Source organism: Solea senegalensis, linkage group LG20 (genome assembly GCF_019176455.1).
Source record: "Solea senegalensis isolate Sse05_10M linkage group LG20, IFAPA_SoseM_1, whole genome shotgun sequence".
Taxonomy (NCBI): domain Eukaryota; kingdom Metazoa; phylum Chordata; class Actinopteri; order Pleuronectiformes; family Soleidae; genus Solea; species Solea senegalensis.
In genome coordinates this window covers 19,893,765-19,917,748 of record NC_058039.1, presented here as the reverse complement: position 1 = coordinate 19,917,748, position 23,984 = coordinate 19,893,765, and the positions used below count along the sequence as shown (strand labels likewise).

Genomic DNA, 23,984 nt, shown 5'->3' with positions numbered 1-23,984 from the left:
GTCTGAATGGAGTTTCAGGCACAGGAGCGACGGTGAGGGCAGAGGGCGACGTGATACAACGTGACTTGCTAATTGTGTTGCAGTGCCATTGATCATCCACTTCTGTTCTCATCTTTTTCTTTTTCTTGTTGCCATCATTTATGAAACCACACTGCAGTGGTTTTAATAATAAGACCAGGCCTCGAGAAAGAAAGGACCAGCTTTTAATGAGTAATTGTTACTGGTGTTTTACCTCATTATTTATATTATTATGTCGAATACTATAAATCAAGGCAGCTTTCATTTTTCAGTGATGGGTTTTCCTTTTTTCATTTGCGTTTGAGTTATGAAGAATTTTTAAGTACAATTAATTATACGTTCCACCGCGGCCTTAATCCTTGTGAGTCATAGGTCAGGTGTAATAAACCCTGTGTGGGTTTAGGTCAGGGGTCTCAAACTCAAATGACCTGGGGGCCACTGAGTGTCTAGTTTGCTCAGTAGGGGCCAGTCAAGTGGAAAAAAGACATCAAAATATTTATATGTTGCTTGATGTTTCACATCATTTCAAAACAAAAGTGTTTGTTTGGCTGTGGAACCATAAAACAAGTTCACAATATAAACATTTATGAAGTAAATTGAGTATTAATAAAAAACAGAGAGAAATAACTCATAACTATTAAGTGACAGGCTGCAAGAAATTGATTGGGGGGCCACAGGTTTGAAACCTCTGGTTTAGACGGTGCATTACAGTAAACTTACAGTATATTGTGCATCATATTGTCACTAATTGAAACTTGATTAATGATTCCGTGTGTATGTTATCTCTCTGAGGCGGTTGTACATAAAGTTTCATAGAATTGATTGAAATGAAAGGACACATCGGTTAACGCGAAGCAAGGGCCTTATCGTGTTGTTGTTTAACCATTGTATTATGGTCTGTCTGTGTTTATTTAGCACTTTACTCGTCTTGATAGTTTGAATTAAGCTGCTTTACACTTCAGTTTTTCCATTCACACTGATTCGCTCACACTTTCTATCGTTCATACACAATATCAACATTTATTGACACAGTTTTCTTTTTTTTTTACAGCCTCGCGTTTTTGCCTCCATAGCAGAAATCACACACATTTTATTCACGGTTAGATTTTTATATCCATGTTTCTACACCGTTGTCTTGATTTTAATGACAGCACACTTTTTAATCATGCTTATGCGTTTCCTTCAATGTCACAAATGAGGATCGACTGTTCCACAAAAAAAACATGTTTTGTATGATATTATTATTAGTTTTTATTGTTGAAGTGTATCCACCTGTGTATCATACTTCAAGCATTATGTCTGAAATGTGAACAGAACAGAAATGTGCAAAAATCCAGTTTGGTAGTCTGGCAACTCAACTTGATTGAAGCCCCTTTTCCATCGATGGTCCCAGCACATCACACAGCACGTATATATTTATATATATGTGCTGTGTATACGTATATGTATATGTATATATATGTATATGTATATATATATATATATATATATACACATATACATATATATATACACATATATATACATATATATACATATGTATATATGTATATGTGTGTATATATGTGTGTACATGTATGTATATATATATTATATATGTGTATATGTATATATGTATGTATATGTATGTATATATGTGTATATGTGTATATGTGTATATGTATGTGTATATATGTCTATATGTGTGTATATATGTATGTATATGCATGTATGTATGTGTATATATGTGTGTGTATATATAAATATATACACACACATATATATGTATATACATATAAATAATAAATACACCTCAGATATATCACATAAATGATGAAAGGAGAGGTAATAATAATAATAATAATATTAATAATGAGGATGCAGTGTTGCATCATGGGTAACACATGTATTCTTTGTGTGCGTCAGACGATCACAGATGCAGCAGCGGCGGCATCTTTAATGACACACACACACACACACTCACTCATCATCACACCATGTGATTATCCGTCCTCAGTGGTAACCTCAGAGTGTCTGTGGACAGGTTCGACGGGGCCGCCTCCTCCCTGTCGCCCTCGCCTGCACTTCCCACAGTGCGGGAACCTGAATGAATGAATAAAAGATGACGAGGCCCAGTGTCAGTCGGGACACCTGTGGAACAAAGCAAACAAAGCATTCCTCTTCCTGACACAGCAGATAGCAGCTCCGTTCTCTCTCTAAAGTAAATATGTATTCATTAAAAAAAGAGAAAAAAACAACTTTGTAGATAACGAGAATAAACTCCAAACACAGTAGTCTGTTGTATCACATTTAAATTAAAGTTATCTGTGAAGAGCAGAACGTAAATCAACTAACTCTTCGTTTGTGGAAAACATCAGTGTCCTCTAAACACTGCAGGAATAATAATAATATCAATAACTCACTTTTATCATCACAAGTAAAGCTGCATGGTTAGATTTTTATATTCATGTTTCTATGCTGTTTCGATTCCATTATCATGATTTTACAGACGACATGCTTTAAAGTCAGGCTTCTGTGTTTCCTTCAGTGTCACAAACGTGGATCAACTGTTCCACAATTTCTGTTTCTGTATGATTATGATTATTAAGTTTTGTTTCTGTCACACTGTTGTTGAAGTTACACTTCTGTTTCACACTGTTTGAATTGTTGTATGTTGGGAATAATTCCACAGGATTGTGCACAGGTTTTCATGCATGTACTGTAATGCAGCCAAATACACAGTATGGAGGCTGTTAGTGAAGTAGTAATGTGGTACTTTTTCATACTTACCATTTATTTCCTGTATTTTAGTTAACCTGTGGTGTAAATCTTTATTTAATGCTGCCAGCGTTCATATCCCCATAGAATATTATTTTAAAGGCTGTGTGTGTGTGTAAGAAACATGCATAAAAATGCATAAACGGTTGTTCTTACAGTCAACCTGCACCTGCACCTGCACCTGCACCTGCACATGCACCTGCACATGCACATGCATCGCCCCATGTGCCGCACACGTCTGTTAAAATCCGATTCCTCTGCTGCTCCATTAGAGCAGTTTTTGATTCAGGTATGATGAGGTAGCTTTGACCCGATGCTGCTGGTGTGAAGTGGATACAGCTGAGGCAGAAAGTGCCAGGTGGAGCGAGTGAGTGACACCGAACGTCCTTCAACATACGACGCCAATCAGGTGGCTTTGTTGCAGAGGAAAGCAAATCGGGAACGTGAATTTCCCAGAACTTTAGGCAATTAGCGATGGGCGTTGATGCGTACGTGTGCTCTTTTTCTTCCTACTTCTCTCTGCATTAACTATACAGACAGATGATTAGGGCCCGAGCCACAAATGGCAGGGGCCAAAAACGGCTACTGGCACGACTTTGTGGGAGGAACCTATTGTTATTTCTTCAGATTATGATTCTATCCATGGCTTTGGGGTCATTTTTAACCGGGTTAACGTGCATACGAATTCTTTACACTTGGCGTGGAGGTCTGGCAAAAATACCATTTTGGCATAGTTCCTGGACGTGTGCGTTGCTCAAGGGCTCTCTAGCGCCCCCTAAGGTGAAACGTGGGCAAAAAAATGTCGACTGTAACCATGGCCTCAACATTTTGAATTTTGGCATCCATTTTTCCGCGGTTTGCACCTTACGTAAATGAGCGAACTCGTCTGAGTGCGTCTGTAGTACCGACTTAAAAAAACAAAAAGCGCCAATTTGTACCAGACACGTTAAAAATTAAAAGTTGTCGAGAGGTTTCACAGATTTAACCCTACGTGAATGAGCGAGACACATCGTTTTGCAGGTCAGAGAGCGCGGGCACTCCCAGTTTATTTTACCATTGAGTGTTTGTTTTCCAACATATTTCTGTCTTTGTGTTGCGTCTCTGCAGAGAAAGTGTTTGGGGAGTTTCTGAGCTGGGATCTGGACGAGGCTTTGTCTCACCTGCCTCTCAAGCAGGGCCAGGCTGTGATGCTGACTGTCAACATTAAAGTCAAGCTGGACTTCTCCGGTCAGGAGAACCTGCTGCAGGACCTCAACGACGGTGAGTGGACTCATGTTCGTATTTTGAGGCTCAGTGAGAACCTGACGGCGCCTGCAGCGTCTGTCACAGCAAACATGCTGAGCTTGTTGAATGGATTGAAAATGTTGCCCTCAGCTCAGAATCCTGAAGTTGTCATCTAGAAACTTTTGCAGCTGTAACACCTTTTCCACAAATGAGTGATGCATCTTTTTTACAGGTCATTTTCCGTAATTGCCGTTACATTTTTGGAAACACTTACCAAGAGCAGGTGACATGTGGGGTTAAGTGTCTCATGTGACGAGTGGACCTGAGATAACTTATGATCTAAGACTGAGCTACTGCTGCTGCAGCAGGAAAGACTCAGTGACCAGCTTCACCACAGTTTCCCTCATGGATGCTACATTTAGCACTCGTACTTTTTTTTCTATCTTTATTCAAAGGCAGAGCCGTCAGGAGCAACTTGGGCTTCAGTGTCATAGATTGGCAGAGTTGGGTATCCAAGTCAATTTTATGCACACGCAGCTCAACATCACAAACGCGGTGTGTACAGTTCACTCTCTCTGTCCTTACACTCGTACATGTGACTGAGGAACAACGCCACACACACCCTTGTGCAGGGGAAAAATGGGAGAAACTTCAGGAAGAAGTTCAGCAGATTACAAACAAAACATCAGGTTTACGAAGGCGCAAACATAAGATACTTTCCAATACTGTCTACCAGTCATGTGCGTGCAGTGTCACACTCGAAAAGTGAACTTTTGAAAAGTGCTTTCTGGTATTATCCTTCTGCCTTTTAATGAAGCCAAAAAATATCTGCATAAACACTTCCTTAATCTTACCAGTGTCTCAGCTGCTGTCATGTCCACCTACATCTTAGTGGTTAATAAGTGACTTTATCCAGCTGTTTATCAAGTGCTGATCCAAATTTTGACCATAGACCGTATAAAGGTAGAGTCAGCAGAGTCTTAAACCTCTCTGCTCTTGAATGGCCGTCAGGGGCCCAGTTGCAAACAGAAAATCATGTTTTATATGTAAGTCACTGAGTAAAATTAAACTACTTTATGATAAAAGTCTTCTTTAAAGCTGTTATTGGACTTTTTTGGTCGAAAATCAAAGTCCATGAAGTTAGCATACTGTGGTTCTTTACCTGTCTGTGGTAAAACATGGGAACATGGGATATAAGAATATACAAGAAAAACATTGTTTTAGAACTGTTTCCCAATCCTGGTCCTCAAGGATCTTTTAGATAACAGGTTTTTAGTTTTTGAGATATTACTGTACTGTAGATGCAGGAGAAGGAGAATCCAAATAAATATTATAAATAAATAATCCAAATAAATAAACATCAACATGTTGCTGACAAACTGCTAAACTTAAGCCGTGTGGTTTATCTCCAAACACTGGGTTTGTTTTCTGTGGCTGTTTCCCCAGTAAAATTCATGTTTGTGAATGCTTTTATTTAATGAGACGCAGCGACATTGTTGTGTTTTTTAATTGGCAATAAGTTAATACAGCGCTGATAGAGAGCGACCAGTGAGCGGTGAATAATGATGAGGTTGTGCATCTCTCATCCACACTGAAGTATGGTGTTAGTGCGTGACTGACTCCAACGTGACACCAGACAGAGACGACGAGTCAAAGGTGCTCACGCTGATTGCACTTTTCCTTTGGGTCTCAGAAGCCGATTGTTTGACATTTGCATTTCCAAACATTTTCTAGAACAAACTGTAGAACAGTTGCGTCTTTTGATCGCTCGTAGCAGCAGGTCTGTGCGCGTCCGGCGCAGAGACGAGTGTTACTGAAGGGATTCTGTGGGCTTTGTTTAACATTCAGCCATAATAGACGAGGGGGTCTCAAGGTCTCTACACCTCCGTTTCTCTTCGTGCTTCTTGGCTTCCTCATTTCAACCATCGGTTTCCCTCTCTTGCAATTTTTATACCGAGTAAAAAGGAAAGGAAAAGTCTGACCTTCTCGCCCGTCTGCCTCGGTGCTCATTCATTGCATCTTTTCTCCAGTTGTTGCTGTCGCTCGACTCTCTCTCTCCCGTCTTGCTCTTGACCTCTGTGTTTCACACTGACTAACATTTGGTGATTGCTGTGGCCTCACCACAGAGACTCGTTGGGGGGAAAGTGTGTTTAATTCACTCAGCCTCTGTGCAGCTCTCCTCATGAGGCCGTTTAAGCGATTCTGTTCCACAGTTTTAATTAGTCCAAACAATTATTGTGGGCCCCTGAATGAAGGGAGATAAGAACGTGGTTCCTGCAGCCGTGAATGCAAGTTATTACAGTGACATTATGGGCTGCATTAGATTCTATCTGGCACTCCAATACAATAATGTAATCACAGTAATAATAATGATGATGGGTTCATATATTAATGAACTTGTTTCTTTGCTTTGTTTTCGTCTGCTGGAAACAAACCGACTGTATTTATGTCGTCTTTGTTAAATAAACTGTTAAATCTGGATTATTTTAGAGGATATCTGGTGCATTCAGCATTTAGGTCGTCTTTCACAACTTCCTCTCTCCTCCTTTCTCTTTCTTTTTGAAGTTGTTTTAGTTGAAGAGTCAGCCTCTGTCTCCGTCTCTGTCTCCGTCTCCGTCCCCGTCCCTGTCCCTGCCTCTGCACACAAATGAGTTGTCTCGAGGTGCTTCCAACTAAATGACTCCCTCGTCCTCACGTCTCCTCTGTAATGCACAGAAACACCTGTGGTAGGAATGATGCACGTCAGCGCTTAAACAGGGTTAATTGCATCTTTTTGACCCTGAATGAACAGAATGACACAACTCAGTCCATGAATTCCTTTAATACCGTGATCCTTGATCATAAACGTGGCCAACAAACTGACCAGTTTGCTGAACTTTCTATTTTGTGCCACGCTCGTATGAAATTGCTTGACTTTGGAGGTTAAATGGACCATTTATGTCGTGCTTTTATCCAGAGAGCTTTTACCCCTTCAACCATATCAATACATCACTTTAAAGCAAGCAAAACATGGGAGGCGACATTTGCATCAGCTTTTAAGGTCAATGTCCTGCTTAAGGACAGTGGACGTATTAAAGGAGGATGATGATAGGAAGCTCGTTTCTTATTATGGAACAAGTCGATGTCTGCGACGAATGAGACGTCATGTGCACGAAGGAATTTGTAAGAAAATTAGACCAATGATAAAAAAAAAAAAAAAGGATGTTTAGGATAATATTAGTACCTACTCTGGCGAGGTTCCACCGAGCTGAGGCGATACTGATTGGTCAGAGCGTCGTCGCAGGTAGAGACGTCCGACACAAGAATAAAAACGAACAATGCCTAATAAACTGTAGATGAGTTAAAAAGACTTCTCCAACAATTACCACAGAAATGTCTACAGTACATCAGCAGTTTCAGTGTTTTTCATGCTCGTACTAAAGGTGCGACCTTATTCAACAACTGCATGCATTGAGAGACGATACATAATTAGTGTCACGTAAACAACAATAATGTATGCTGTTTTTTGAAATTGATCGTGCTGTATTTATTTGCACAGTGTAATGAAGGTCTTAAAAACAAGCTGAGCCTCATTGATTTGTCCTCGGGGCCAGTTTGTCCCTCACTCAGGGCCACGACAACGTGACTCAGGATAAAACGGAGTGAAGTGATGTCATCAGTCGCGACTCGCGGGCCTTCACCTACAGTAGAGCTAATGTGTGAGTGTCGTCCCCTAACGGCTGTGCGGCCGCCTATGGTAACGTTTGAAGACGGCACATAAGGACCACATGAAACCAGTACCAGTTTACAGCGTGACTTCGACGAGTCACAGTCAGAAGCTTGTTTTAAAGTTGGTCCGGGTCGTAGAGATGCTGATGTCTCACTGTTTGTCAGAGAAAATGCACTTCTGTCGTTAAGTCTTGCATCTAAACTTGGAAGAGCCTCAAAAGTACATTTTAAACAGTGTCCACGCTAAAAACAATTAGTATTTAAATGTCTCAAATCCCTCTTTCAAAAGTAGGATTTTTTTCTGATTTCTTTTTGTAAATCTCAAAATAGCTGCTAAAACATAATGTAGGGAATGCCTCTTGCAGTAATATCATGCAGATTAGGACAGAGGAACCTGTAAAGAACCTGCGCCGGGAAGTAGATATTCTAACTTTTGTTTTATGTTGAAATAAACACTCGGGCAAAGTTGTTCTGGCTGCTTTTGTTTTTTGTAATTGGTCTTAAATGGCATTTAAAAAAGTCTTAAAAAGTCTTTTTTACTTTCTTGTCAAAGTTGCAAGAGGTCAAACAACAAGTTTTAGGTCTGTAGACAGACAAACACAGTCCTCTACCTTCACTTCTCCTCCTGAGCTCCACCCCTAAAACTCATCAATGTGCATTATCAATGCAGTGATACTTCATCAGTCATTTGGAGAATAGAATGTCATGAATGTCAACGCTGTGCTGTGTAAAATCGTAGCAGTTTACATGTACGTGGATTGTATTAATCCAGGTTTGCTTCTCGCTCTCCTCCTGCCACTCAGTGATGGACTGTATCAGGAGCAGCGTGTCAGACAGGCTTCCCCACAGCGCTGTGTTCCTCTCTCATGCACCAAATCTCACAAATCTGTCATTAATAAGGAGCATGTGACTTTGCCCAACAACATGGCTGCAGTTGAAAATAGACGTCATGGCTGACGCTGCTCGCTGGCTTCCACTGAGGCCCCCTCAGACACATGGTGTCACCTTCTCCATCTGGAAATCAATAATGCCAAAACAATAGAATCAGCAATCTGCACAGGATATTAATATACATGCTACGTCTACCATGTGACCAAACCAGAGAATAATACTTCAGTATTCACAATGACAAAACTCTGTGACCTTTAAGTGTAAGGCGACTGGTGTTCGGTTAGTTGAAGAACACGTGGACAAGAGTGTTCACCTTCTTTGTCTGAGCTGACTCAAGACACTTTTTGTTGTTTCAAAACATGAATGAAAACTGGACGAGGAGTAGTCGTAGAACGGTTGTAGACCCGGGTATGTGTCTCCACAGACATTCAGAGGAACTTTGAATCTGACACATTGAATAGGTGAAGTCTTGCTTTTGCACAGACTTAAACGGACACTGTAAAAGTGTACATTTTTAACATTTTCCTTTGCTAATGGATAAAGTAGCTCACGAACAACTGTTGGTTGTGCCGCTCATGTCTCGCTCAGGGAACACCGGTATTACCACGACAACCTGGGGAAATATGGCACCTGCATCCAGAGGAATCTTTCCTCTTAAACTCCGTCTCTGCACGGTTGGACGTGTTTGAAAACTAATGATCCATAAGCAGCAGAACCACGGCTGCGTCCACACTTTCTTCTGCCTGAGTCACAGCGACGTAGCTCAGAGGCTTCTTCATCTACCTTCTCATTAGGGTACAATGGAATTGTGGGTGCTCTGTGGGACGTAAGGCACATGACATTAACATCTGTACTGTACTGTAATAGAACAAAATGAACTTATAAATATAAAATAAGGCAGGACTGTAAGGTGCAGAGGGTATTGTGTCCTTGGCTGTGTGTGTGTGTGGGATTTGTTGAGTGATTATTGGCGGTCCTTATGTCTCAGGGGAAGAAAGTGCTTGTCAGTCTGCTGGTGTTGGGGTTTCATTGACCCGACGCGCCGTCCAGAGGGCGACGAGTCAAACAGGTGATGGGCAGGATGTGAGGGGTCTCCTGTGATGGCCACAGTTTTTCTGAGGATGTGGATTTTGTTATCCAGGGAGGGCAGAGGGCGGCAAAGTTAATCACCCTCTGCACAGCTTTCCTGTCCTCCACTGTGGAGCCCTGCGTTCCACACACCCACACAGCGCTGTATGTCAGTACGCTCTGCACAGAGGAGTGACAGAAGGACAGCACTGGCTTCTTGTTCAGATTGTTCTTCCTGAGGACACACACAGGAAGTGCAGCCACTGATGAATCCACCAGAGTTCCTCTGAGATGTGGGTGCCCAGGAACCTGAAGGTGGTGGAAGTTTCCTGAAGTCCACAATCAGTTATTCTCCTAATTAAGTTAGTACTCTGGCTCTAATGCGCTCTTTTGCTGGTGTTAACCACCACTTCTGGTCAGTTTTGACTTACGACACTGCCTTTGCATCATGGTGCATCATCATCACTGCCTGAGGGGTTAGCGGTGAGGCGCTGAGCCCTGTGACTGCTCCCGCGTCACCTTGTTTTGTCAAAAACTGTTGTTTTTGGAGAGAAATAGCCTCTCTCTCTCTGTTTCTCTCTTCTGTACAAATTCAGCTGAGATATAATATATATATATATATATATATATTATAATATATATCACGTCAACCACCAAATTATCTCTGTTTTTGAATATGTATGGATAGTATGTAACAGATAATTGTTATTAAAGACAGGTATCTTGATTAAATTGATAAAAATACAGTTTTCATGCAGTAAACTGTATTCAGTGTATTTATTGCTTACAGACTCGTCAGATCAGAATGAACGTGTGCTTTCAAACCAGATACTGTAACATTCTACTCTCAATAGATTTGATGTCATTGTTTAAATTGGATTAATTGTGCAGCAAATACCTGTGTGGTCTTATTGTGTTGTTTACTAAAGTACGTGTTGAAGAAAGTGCCGAGTGTCAGGTCATGTAGCAGGATATGGAAGTGATGATTTTTAATGTTTACGCTTCAACAGGTCATCATTTTCATATTTATTTGATAAAAAAGTTTGTAAATGCCAGAGCGTTTGACGACGCAGATAATCTTCTGAACTTTCAGATCTGCTCTCAGGATTATACAAGTATTTCACAAGTGACAATCTCTGATGTTGCAGTGAGACGGCCACAGACAGAGATGCTGAATTCTCCCCGGGGCTATTTCCGACAGAGAACTGGACAGAAACTGATTGGAAGAAAAGGCATGAAGTGTGAGTGTGGGGTGATTGTGAGCAATGTCATTGTTAATCATGCCACTCATTACTCAAGCAGTCTGTGTGCTGCAGGAAACGGCAAGTCACGTATAGCTCCTGAAGCCGTGTTTGTACCCGCTCGAGGCTTTGTGGTGTGTGGACCACGGCACAGAGGCGTCGATGTGCTCCGAACAGCTGTAGGTGAACTTGTTTCTGTCTTCTGTCTTCCCTCGGACACGTCCCTGCGCCCTCAAAATGGACACACTCTCACGTATAAACCTGACTTGAGACGGACTGGACTGCGCACCTTGATGGAGGACGCGGGCCATAAAATCTTAAAGCGCCGGCTGACCTTTCCCTTTTTCTTGCCACGTGAAAGTCGACGTGTGGACGCACATCAAATCGTGTTCCACGGCGGGATAAAAGTGAGGAGGAGACTGTTCTCACAGGGGAGGGGACGTCAGGTGCAAGAAGTTGAAGTTTGTCGTTTTATTTCTGCTGAGGACTTTTCTAACAAAGGACAATGTCAAAGGGTTTGAGTGTGAGCATTGTGGATGAAAGCATGTGTGAATGTTTTAATGATGTCACACTTAAACGAGGTCACAGAGGTCAAACTGGCAGCTCCATAAATGTGTTTTGTCTCAAAAAGCACAAAGAGAATTAGACCTTGATAGAATATAACACTCGGGAAGGAAATGGGCTTGTCATTGGAGGGTTGCCAGTCCCAATCCCCGGTACCCAATCCCCCTTGACCGTTCTTAATTGGACACTCCAGCTTCACCCGGTGTATCCTAGTGCTGGTGCCAAGCCCTGATAAATAAGAAGGGTTGCACCAGGAATGGCATCCGGCGTGAAAATCTCTGCCAAATTAAATTATGCAGGTCGTCTGTCGAACAAAACAACTGGAAACACAAGTGAGAAACGTCTGCATGTTCAAGTGAACTCGTCATTTACAGTGTTTGAAAAATCACAAAAGCATAAAAACAACTGTGGTATACTAACATTCAATATCAAGAGTGAGTAGAATATCTAAAGTCAATGGTGCTGTAGGCAGGTTTCATAATCCATCGTGTCAATAAGAGATATCCATATTTTCCATTTCATTTATCAATTTTTTTGCCATATCTGTTTGTTTCTAACACACACTCCTCCTCCTCTGTATCATATCCAATCCACCTGATTTTGAGTCTTGGTAAAATCCATTTCTAGCAGCTTACCCTGTAGCTTTTGTCATTTGACGGTCTGTGAACACATCTATCCCGAGTCCAACGCCTGTGCCACTGCCGCCGCGGCTGCTGCTGCAAAGGCTGGTAATTTCTAATCTCTTAGGGAAAATTGCAGGTTTTTGGATTCTATTGACGTCAGAGAGCGATTTGATTTCTTTGACGTCAGCGTGTGAGCTCTAGGCGTCATCCTTTTTTTTTTGAGTATTGTCTGGGTGGGTTGAGAGCAGCAGCAGCAGCAGCAGCAGCAGCCCCTGTGCTGGAGCCTAACATAGCTGCTGATAGTGCAGCTGCGCCTGTGTCCACAAACACTGGCTCTTATTTCTTTTATCTCAAAGTCATGAAGATAAAATGATTCCACATGCTTATACAGTACAGGAGCTGTAAGAATTCTTAGAGCTAAAAGCAAGTGCTCCATTAAAAGTAGGAAACATGGTATTTACACAGTATATTCATGTATTGTCAGGTTTAAGTACTAAAAATATCTACGATTTCATAGAAAATTGCCCTTTCAGTCATTAAGGAATGGGCTAAAGCATAAATAAAGCCTTGGCTACTTGAATACAGTTACACTACCTTTATGTATTTATTTATTTATGTCTGTACAAATGCATGACCGTGAAGCAGAATCAGTGTCACTACGACTACCATAACCGCTGTGAGGATCCGCTGTATGCATCTCATACCTTAGCGTGCCTCCGCTCTGGCCACATGGTGTATCTAATAAATAAATAATAAATAAACTTGTGCAAATGTGCGCTTGTGCAGCCACACGCTGTCCTGTAAGCTGTTCTGTGTTGGTTCTACAGTGTATTTGCATCTGTTTATGTCTCTCGACAGGAGATCCCAGTTCGCTGTGATCCTCTGCTCAGACACTGACGTTCTGCAATGTCTTTTTCAGATGGGATCAGTGTGACGGGACTGCCGATCTCCAGTCCACTACGCCAAGTCCTCAAATCCAGATCTGAGACCAAGTCTGTCAACAGTGAATCTGGCAAAGCAGAATATACCCACGTCAAGGTAAGTGAAGAAAAGCCTTAGTAAAATACCTTAGAAAAAAAAAGTCCTGAATCAAGACGCAAGCAAGTCTTCTTTCCTGGGAAAACATTATCTGTCTTCGGTTGTCTTATTTAACCGTCTTACCACGGCTCTGTATCTCTCGTCTCATGAAGCACATGTGCACTGTGTCTTTACGCACTTACAGGGGAAATATTATTATTAGAGCTGGGCATAGATTAATTTTTTTAATCTAGATTAATCTCACTGCAATCTTGGAGTTAATCTAGATTAATCTAGATTAAAATGGCTCATTTGAATTCTTCTTCTGCTAAGTGGCGCTCCTCTGTTTTCATCACACCTAACATTAGGAGTAGGACAGAAAAAGTATATCAGAGTAAGATTGCTAGTAGTAGTAGGCAACTATCAGCAACTAATCAGCAAAACGTTGATAACGTTAGCTAAAGCTATACCGCGTGAAGTTAGTTTCAGGTTGGATATTCATTCAGACAGTTGTCGGACGCGACGGTTGGATATCCAACCTGAAACCATTTTCACCGTGGTAAATTACATAGACCGTTATAAAACAAAAAATGACAATAAATTACATAACGTAACGTTACCTACATCCGCGCTCAGCCAGGTCAGAGCCTTCTGGGCCAGGTATACATCCGCGCTAACATATCAAAGTGAAATTCATAGCTTGCTCACTATGTGGACCCAGGTCCCAGACCCAACTTTGAGAATAGATTAACGGCGATAATTTTCTTATCGCCGTTAACGCAGCACGTTAACGCCGTTAACGGCCCAGCACTAATTATTATATATTATTATTATTATAATATCATTTTATCACAATAAAGTTGTAATATTACGAGAATAATCTAATGTATTATTATTAAACAGCAGCAGCGTTACACTTGTAGTCGGCCGCTAGCAGCCATTTCCTCCTCCACAGAAGAGATGGTTTCCTCCAGGAAAACAAACTCAGTTTCTTTCACAAAAGTCCTGACGCTAAAGATAATGTGGTATTTCTAAAGTGTTTCTTTATTTGTGAAGCCCAAAAATCCAAATGTAACTTCACCAGATACTCACGCAGGTTTGCAGCTGATCGTCTGAGATGTTGCTTGAATTGTAATGACTTTAATTTCATAATTATTCACGTTATTTATGAAAAGAAGTTACGTTTGTTGACACTAATACTCCGTCATAGCTTTTGGTATATGCTTGAACTGTCGTCTCCTTGGCCACAGATGCACTCGGATCCTTGAATCAGAACCCAGAGCTCAGAGCAACACAGCCACAGAAAAATAAGAAGAAAGTCTTTACAGTCTCTCTGTGTGTGTGTGTGTGTGTGCGTGCAAAACTGCAAAGGGTGAAAAGGGTGGAAAAAGAGATTGTGTGGCTCGGGAGGAAAAGAGGCCAGATGGAGACGGGCAGAATGAAAATGCATTAGGTTGAGCGGATCAGCGGGGAAGAAGGTTTTGTGGAGGTCTTATGGATGAGTGAGAGGTAGAGATGGGCGTGCTGACCGTGTCTCCCCGCTGAGGGTCACACAGCAAAACAGCCGCGCCAGCTGTGACACGTTGCTGCCGCCCGCTGTGTTTTTACCTTTGATAACCAGAGGAACCCCCTCTTCTTCCTCTTCTTCTTCTTCTTCTTCTTCTTCTCTTGTTTGTGATAAATCTGCACTGATGACTAACGTTCAGATCAGAGCATAGGAAGTGACGACTTTGTGTGTACAAAAAGCCGTTCTTCCATTTGTGTCAGGTAAGTATCGGGTCATGTATTCATTTATGTTAATGCCCCTCATGCCGTGCAGCAGCATCTCCCTTTGGACTGATTGCACAGCCTGGTTTAGACAGGCAGTGGAAAGACGTAATCAGCCGTTGTTAAACACCAGCCGGGCATTTTAATCAGTGTACAGGGCTTATTAAAGGCAGCGGCGTCTGAGTGACGGCGCTGTGTTTCATCACAGAACACCGTGTCGGAACCACGGTCAAAGCAAAGTGAATTACATAAGGACTCGTGTTTTGCCTTCAAGCAGGTTGTAAAGATGTGGAGCACTCACTGCTTTCATTTTGTAGACGTACAGCGGAGGGGATTCCTTTTCTTTCTTCTTCTGCCTGTGTGTGTGTGTGTGTGTGTGTTATTTCCAGCTGCAGGATCCATCGTTGTTGACGACTTGTTCAACATGTTTGAGCTGATATGAGGAGGTGAAAGCTCCTGTTGATGGAGCTGCTGTGGGATTTTGTCTGACTTGGGATTTCTCCTCACCCACCCATGACCTTTCCCTAACCCTAACTGTGCCGTGAGTGCACTCCACAGATGAACAAGGGACGAGAAAAACAAAAGAACTGGCATAATCAAACATGGACACAGCCAAAATGAAGGCTTCCTCGAAATTGTCAAATGGTGTTGTGACCTTCCATTTCTTAACAGGAAGTGCCCATCTGAAGCTTGTAGCGCTCTCTTTGAACTCCTCTGTCGCTGCATATCTTAAGAGTATTTTTGTGTTTTGGAACGTGATTGAATGAGATCTCATTTTTATTACGTGCAAATGAACCGGCTGCCTTGTTCCATGCATATCAGAACCTTAGGTTTGTCAGTTGAAGCGAGTACAAAGCCACACGCTCTGTTAATCAGCCTTTCACCAACTTGAAACTGTGAGATGAAGTGGTGAACGTATACTAGCCTTCATTTAATGTCCTACATCTGTTCTGGCTTATCATTAATGAAAACGGAAGCGTCTTAAATGTGAATATTTTCTCTGTTTCTTTGCTCCATATAAAAAAGAAATCATTCAAACTCAATAGTTTGTGGACAAAAACATGACGTTTGAGAACATCGTCATTTCCAAATTTGACAAACACTGTCATTTTTCAGCATTGTTTGACTCTCCTTGTCACTCTAGCACACACTCATCTGTACACTCACTCACTCACTCACTCACCTTCTATCACTATCCTCCACATGAGGGTCGCTGGTGCCAATCCCAGCTGACACAGTCCATCACAGGGCCACATAGAGACAAACAACCGTCCACAAATCTGTACATTAGGACTAAAAATGTCATTTTTAACACATACAATGTTGTGTTCTTTGAATAGAAGGTGAGGGAAGATCCAGAACCAGTCTCATGTGTTCACAGGAGACAGATCCAGAGAGCATCTCACATGTGATTGACCCTGAACTATCATTTAAACCCAAAGTTGACCGACGGAAACAAACAATGCCTTTTCCTTCCCGAGGTTCCTCCCCGTGATCTCTGAGCGTCCATGTGCTCAATATTCTGGCAGTGGAACTTCTTGGCGTGTGCACCTGAGCTAGTTGACTATGAGTAAGTGCAATCAATCACAAACTGATCTGTAATCAGCGCAGAAGGAGCCAGAGAATGAGAATGTGGTTATCCGACCGACCTTTCATCAGTCAGTCTCAGCAGACGTTTTTTCCCCGAACCCTCCCACCGCGCCGCGAGCGTCTGTGTATTCTGCTCGTGTGGAGTGAGGATCCACCGCAGGTGAAGGAGGTCCAGCCTCTCTGACGTGTTGGCTTTGCCAATTATTTACGTGACTCATCCCCCACAGGGGAGCGAGTTCACGTCCACAACTTGGCGTATCTGACACCCCGTCACTCGCTCCTCTCACCTGGTGACTGCCGCTGTGTCCCTCATGTTTTCACTGTATCTGCATGTGAGCATGTGCCGATCGCTGCAGCTGCAGGTGATCTGAGGGTAAGAGAACGTAATCCCACCTCTGTGCAGCTCTGCTCACACGCTTTACCTTCCCGAGAACCCGCCTTCTTCCTCGCATAGATGAAGCGATGACACGCCGGGCAATTATCTGCAAAGCACCAAATGTCCAGAGTCTCGCAAAAACTGCGCTCGTCACAATTTTAGGGTGAGCAATACAGAAAGTGCTTCAAGAATGTAGAGTGTACTTGCTCCTCTGAGGGCGGAGAGGTGGCCTCATATTAGTCTGGGCTTCCTCCACTCTCAAAGTGAACCATTTCTCACATGAAATGCACCTCGAATAGGAAATGAAATGAAGTCATTTCAGTATCATGTTACTCCAGGACACGCCGGTAATGTGTCAGAGGTATTTCAGAGCGGCTCAGAATGTGAAGAGAATAAGAAATATGTGGCGCGACTGATGAATATCAATGATTCTAATGAACCCAACAAATAGATGATTAAGTAAAAGTTTTGTACATGTGAAGACTCTTCACAGCAAAAGGGTTATAGGTATGATCACGCTCGCATCATTCATAGATGAAGCGATTATTAATGAATGAATGAATCTGTTTTCATGATTAAAACAAGATTTTTGATACATGTGAATATTTCCTGCTTTCTTTGCTCCATATAAACAAAGAAATCTTTAGAAACGGAATCATTTTGGTTTGTGGACAAAAACAAGACATTTGAGAACATCGTCATTTCCAGTTTTTTTTTTTTCCATGAATCGATTATTATTCGGATAAATGAACTCACTAAGAACTTACCGTCACTCTCCTTCACCCAAGGCTCCATGCAGCGATGTTGTGCTGCCGTGCCTCTCTTCTTCTTCTTCTTAGCTTAGCTTAATGGCCCTTACTGCCTCATATTAGGGGCTAGCAGCTGTATGTGTATTAAATTAGTGCTCAGCTATTTTAATAATTGATTTTTAATTCAATCGACTAGTCGTTGCAGCCCTAGACCGAACGATTACTCGATGAATTGAGAGAATAATGGTTCGCTGAAGCTAATCATTCATGGTACTGAGGGTCTGGGCTGGTGCTGCGTCACATATTTGACTACAGCCTCTTTATCTTCTTTAAAGGGACGTCTTTCTTTTTGTCCATTAAATGGAATTGTCCGAATCATCAGTGAGTAGAAGCATACTGTATATTTAACGTTTTATAATATGTGCACCCTGTAACGACCGTATCATGAAGCTGAGTTTTTAGATACTGTGGTGATTCTATGTATTATAATTTTATTAGCACCCAGTCCTGCAGTAATATGCCAAGACGTTAACCTTATGGTGATAAAAGGAGAGACTGGACCGCACTTCAGAAAACTACATCTAAGCATTTCCATCAATGAAATGTGCCTCTGTGCGCACACACACACACACACACACGTGCTTCTTCAGGGCTAATCTAATCCAGTGGAGTTGGGGTGCTGCTGTGACTGCTGGTGCTATTTTTAGGAGCCCAGCCCTGCCGGTGGTAGTTCAGCTCTCTTCACAGATACAGATCGCACCTCGTGATCCAGATATTTATAACTGCCACAGCTGTCTGCTCCAGTGTGAAAGGAAACCAAATCATTTCTTTCTGCCCCAGTTCAGGGTTTAGATATTTGTTCCCTCTGATCCGTCACGCCGTTCCTTCCACACGCACGGTGAACATTTGAACCTAATTGAAGGCTAATAAGTGCGAGTTCATTACTGAGCTAAGTGAACACAGCACATTAATATCCCGCGAGTAGACGTGTGGTGTTTTTACACGGATCGTTGATCTAGCCGTCTATTTATGTCCGTTTGAAATGATTCCAGCTCAGTGCGGGTGTTTTGTATTTTATCTGCTTCCTTTTGTGCAAAGTGAACACTTTGGTATTAAGTTTTTTATGAAACAGAGATTATTATTATTCTTCCGTGATATGTGGTCATTGTTGAGGGGGTTAACGTGCTTAAAGACTCTGGAAACTTTGCGTGGAGGTCAGTTCTGGTGAAAATGTGATATTTGCATAGCGCCGAATTTCACGAAACTTGGTGGGAACTTTTTTGCCCAAGACAAACAAAAAAGCTAATCGTGACCACGGCCTTAAACTCAACAGGAAGTCGAGGGCCGCATTATAATCGATTCGGGGGCCACGTTTGAGACCTCAGCCTTCCATCTCTCCACGTTTAGAAATGAGGCAGCCATCTTGTCCACCTGTTGATTGCATAATTACTAATTAATAATTTCCACCACAGATACGATGAAGATATGGATGCACCTGCGCGCTGTTGCCTTGTAGGTGTTGTTGATTAGGTCTGCTGTTGTTTGTAGCCACAGGTCAAACAAGTCAATATGGTTTTATTGGTGTTTATCCAGCCGTACAGAGAGTGGAGTCAACCTCTGCTCAGGCTTCACGTGCAACCAAACGTCTTTGCTTGTGTCTGGTGTGAGTGATGCCATCAGTCCACAGAGACCAATGCTCATCAACAGACTCATCACACTGCATCTGTGAACACAATCTAACTCTATGACTTGGTAGCACTTCCCAAAACAAAGGAGAATAACTTCTCCAGAGTTGTATCACGGAGCTTCTCCTCTCCGTCTTGTGGGGATTCTGACAGCCGGCTCCTCTCTGTGGAAGCTTTAGTCTTATTTAACAAAAATCTCTCTGCTGACACCACAGCAGGGGAAAAAACAAAAGCACTAAACATCCCATCCATCCTCTCAGGGCGCCAAGAGAAGTCAGTCTGTGGCTATTTTTAGATTTTTTGACATCAAGTCCTGGGACGTTTTTTTTAAGAAATGTAAGATAATTTAAGACAAATGAAAAGGTGCAGTGATTATGATGAAGGCTCATCCTCTCTCTCACACACACACACACACACACACAGAGAAAACAAACACCACCTGGCTGTTTGCCAAAATACCCCTACAAGCTGCTTTACTCTGCAGTGGTTAATTCACCTGCACACAGCACACAGACCTCACTGACTTTGGATGTGGTTGTTCAGCTGCACGCCGCAGCTGTGCTGTATACGGCTGCCTGTTTTCTTCAGGCTACAACAACAAGACGCAACATCTCCCATGTGCCCCGGTGATAGATGACAGGAGGAAACATTAGGGAAAAAGGAAGATGGATGGTGTCTGAGGTGGGGGGGGTGGGGGGACTGTGAACCCACAGGGATTGGTAGAATTATTTTACTCTTTATTTTTGCATCTGCCTCCGTCACTGTCACTATTTTAATCCTCCATGTTCCAGGTAGCGGTGGGATAAGCCCAGAGGTGATTATGAGCCTCGCCGTTTCTCGAGCATGGCTGTCATTACACCTGGTGATAATAGAGTGTATAATTCAATCATTTATTTCTGCTCAACACCTGCAAACGTTGAGTGGTACGTGTATGATTTGTGTGTGAGGCTTTGCGACGACTGGAGTGTGGATTAGCGCGGTAGCTGCCGGCTACACACGGAACTCATTAAAATGGAACCTTTTAAGATTTGAGGAAGATTAATATTGGAGTAAATTGTAAATGTGCATGCTTGATTTCCTGTGGCGCTTGTGCTCACTGGCCTTGAATGCAGTGTTATACAGAGCAGGCACACGGAGGAAGACGAGCTGCTGGTGAAGACCTGAAGCTGTTCTTTCAGCACAGATGTGCCTCCACAGGCCTCATGTGTCAAAGTGATGGTCCGGTAAGATCATAGCTCCAGGAATAACCTCTTTTATTATTATTATTTGTCTTCCTCATTAGTGTTTATGTAAAAATGCACCAGCTTTTTATTAGCTGTGGTGAGACGACCCAATTGGGATAAGCAACAGTTGTTTGAGCGCTTTGCCGCGTGGCTCTTTAGACTCCAGTGAAATCTCTTTAGGAGTTCAGAGGAAGTACTGACATTTAAACTTGGCCTTTTAATTGACTGTCTGTTTATCATAGAAGTAATAACTGTGCATAAGAAAGGCACTCTCAATAAATAAAATGTGTTATTATTACAATAATAATATCTATATGTTTCTTTAAGAATTAAAAAGGTGAGGCTGATCATTAAAAGTTACCCCAGCTCAAGGAGAGTGAAAAATGTCCATGTATTAATTAGGCATAATCACTTAATCTGTTGATTATTTTCATGATTAATCAAGTAAACATTTGGTCCATAAAACGTTAAGAAATGTAGATCAGTGTTTGTCAAACGTGGAAAAAAAAATGATTCACTTCTAATGATTTTTTTGTTTTATGGAGCAAAGAAACGAAGAAAATCTTCACATTTAAGAAGCTGAAACGTTTAGAAATCTTGTTTTAATCATGAATAAAGCTTCAAAGCGACTCATCAGTTATCAAAATAGTTCATTTAATAATGGATTCATTAGTAACTGTAACTGTTTCAGCCCTGCGACCACAGATTTCTCCCGTGCCGTCTCTTTCAACATTTTGTTTTTGGAATCTCACTGCCTCGCTCATGTTTCAGAGAACTGGGAATAGTTCCTTGACCTAAAGTTAGCGTGCGTCTCACTTTACTAGCGTAGTTGTTCCTTACTTCCTTCCTTCCCTCCATCGGTAAACGCCATTATTGGCCTCTTATGATCTAGAGTTCCATTTTTATGGTTAAGCTTTATCCAGCAGTCATGGAAGATAACACTGGTTCTTTTAGATAACTGGGATGGGAGAGATGGAGGAAGCTAGGTGACATTATCTAGCATTGAAATCTTAAAGTTTTTATTTGGACTATTATGATAAATATCATTTCCTCCTGACAAAGTATACACACATACATGCTTTAAACCAAAATATGGCCTTTCCCTAACTGTAGGTTTAGTAAGATGCTATCATCCAGGTGATATTCGTCTTTAGGTCACTAATATATATTTTACTGTGTGTATGTATAATGCTTATTAAAAATCTGTTCAAAGACTAAAACCTTCCCACACAATCCCAAAAAATGTACAAGAAGCTACAGATTGCTCGGGTTAACAGACCTTACTTGTAAAGGTCATGATCCGGTTCTGTTGTTCTCTGTGCATGTGTGTGTATGTGAGTGTGGGTGTGGGTGTGGGTGTGGGAGTGGGTGAAATTAGAAGAGAATCAAGCGTCTCATCATGCTTACTGGACTTGAATCCATGTGTGAAATCCAGCGAGTCAGGCCAAGCGTGGCACCATATGCCATCACACTTGATGACTGAACCGGTGTTGATCACGTCACACTCAGCTGCACCACTGCCAGCCTTAACAGGATGGATGTTGTGTGTGTATGTGTGTATATATATATATATATATATATATATATACATATATGTGTGTATATATGTATATGTGTATATATATATATGTATATATATATATGTATATGTATGTATATATATATATATATACACACACACACATACCACCATGCTACACCATCCACCATACCTGCTTTTTCATTTCACAGGACACTGTGAATCAGTGTCTGTCTGGTGATGAAACGCTGACCTTGTCAGGACCGGTAGACTCAATCTTAACCTGATTTCTGAGAACCTGGTTTAAGTTTAGGGCTAAGATTTGAATAGTAGTTAAGTTGTGGTTAGGACATTACTGGTTATGGTTAAGGTCCAACCGATTGGAAGTCAACACGGTGTCCTGAGAAGAATAGCTGCTCAAACCTGTGAGTGTGTGTTTCATCTTTGTGTAAATGTCTAGTCATGCATCACCAGGCAATTCATCTTTTCATTGTTTAAGGCTTTGAAGCTGGTGGCGTTCACCTCTTCTGGTCCCATCTTTGATGCTGACTTCACATTTCCATGCTTGACTGGTCATGATCTGCTGTGAGACAGCAGTGGGGGTCAGGGGGTGATGTAAGACGTCTCCCTGTAGATGTTCTTCCCGTGTAGATGTTCCAGCTGGTAAATGGTGCGACACCTGCGTTGGAACCAAAAGGTTACGTAAAACATCAGTGGTTTGGAGCACTGTGTTGACCTCTGATACACGTGAACATGGATAATCACATGTGTGCCTGTGTGGGATGCAGTGAACAGTTCATCATTTTCACATTGCAATGGAAACAGAGAAATTGCAAAGGCTGCAGTTTGACAGTTTTATTATTCCCTGACATTTTAAGATGCACAACATAAATGTTTCAGAATCATCACAATTGGTTATCTTATCCAAATCTCGCAGATGTTACTCTCCCCGACATAATGTATTGGTGCTGTTCATCCTCTTCCCTCCCTCTCTCCCCATGACTCACAACCTGTGATCAGATTTAACCAGTTGTAAGTGAATTAGTCAACACTCGGAGAAAAAAATCGAATTACTTTGGATGAAATGGTTCTTTTATTGTGACGGGAAGTCACAGGAAGCACTTGTGTGCATGTCAGGGAGACACACCTGGGCTTCACTTTTATAGGTCACCGCTCACTTATCACCAATTATCAATCACTACAGGCGATGGAAATGGATTGTATTGTAGCATACTGTACCTTGGACCTTGTGTTATGTCCAGAAAAGAGAGAGAAACATGTTCTGGTCAACTTCTCACAAAGTTCCATAATGTGGAATTACTGAATTATGAATGGAGCAGGGCACAAGCTGAAAGAACAAAGCTGATACGAAGGTTCACTCATAGCAAAGAAGCCAATCTTCTGCTAACTATCAGCTAACACATGGAGCTAATGTGCACAAGTTTGCTACATTAATCAGCAACAGCAAAACCACACGACTCAATCAAGTTTGATGGGATAAATGCTTCCTGCCCGTCGCTGCTGTATACACAACCTTCCCTCAGTCAGGTCTGATAGTATTGCTTGACAGAACCTGTTTTCAGATGAATGATGCAACATACATAATTTCAACTTTTTATCTCATATTTATGACTTTTTATCCCATGATTTCAACTTTTTATCTTATAATTTCTCATACTTATGACTTTTTATCTCATAATTCTGACTTTTTATCTCATAATTTCAACTTACTCTGAGGATTTATTATCAAGGCTAAGTTTTACCTGTTTATTTTTTGATGGCGTGACGTCTCTAAGAAAACCCACGGCAGGGAGTTGAATTACACCTTCCGTCTTCCCTTAACCAACCTCGCTTTCTTGGACAGGCTTTCACATGTAAGACTGGTTGATTTGGGAATGTTGTGTCCCTTTGTTGATATTGACAGTGACCACCCTGGCAAGCTTGCACCAGTCCCTCAAGGCATT

General features: G+C 41.8%; 1 protein-coding gene across 3 annotated transcripts in view; it reads left to right on the top strand.

The window, feature by feature from the left end:
- Window positions 1–23,984, top strand: part of trappc9 (trafficking protein particle complex subunit 9) — a 154,757-nt gene that overhangs the window by 42,138 nt on the left and 88,635 nt on the right. For all 3 annotated transcript variants that reach the window (XM_044052130.1, XM_044052128.1, XM_044052129.1), the window contains 2 exons: window positions 3,883–4,035; window positions 13,014–13,132. In XM_044052130.1, coding sequence (XP_043908065.1) covers window positions 3,883–4,035; window positions 13,014–13,132 — 272 coding nt within the window. The remainder of the gene's footprint in view (window positions 1–3,882; window positions 4,036–13,013; window positions 13,133–23,984) is intronic.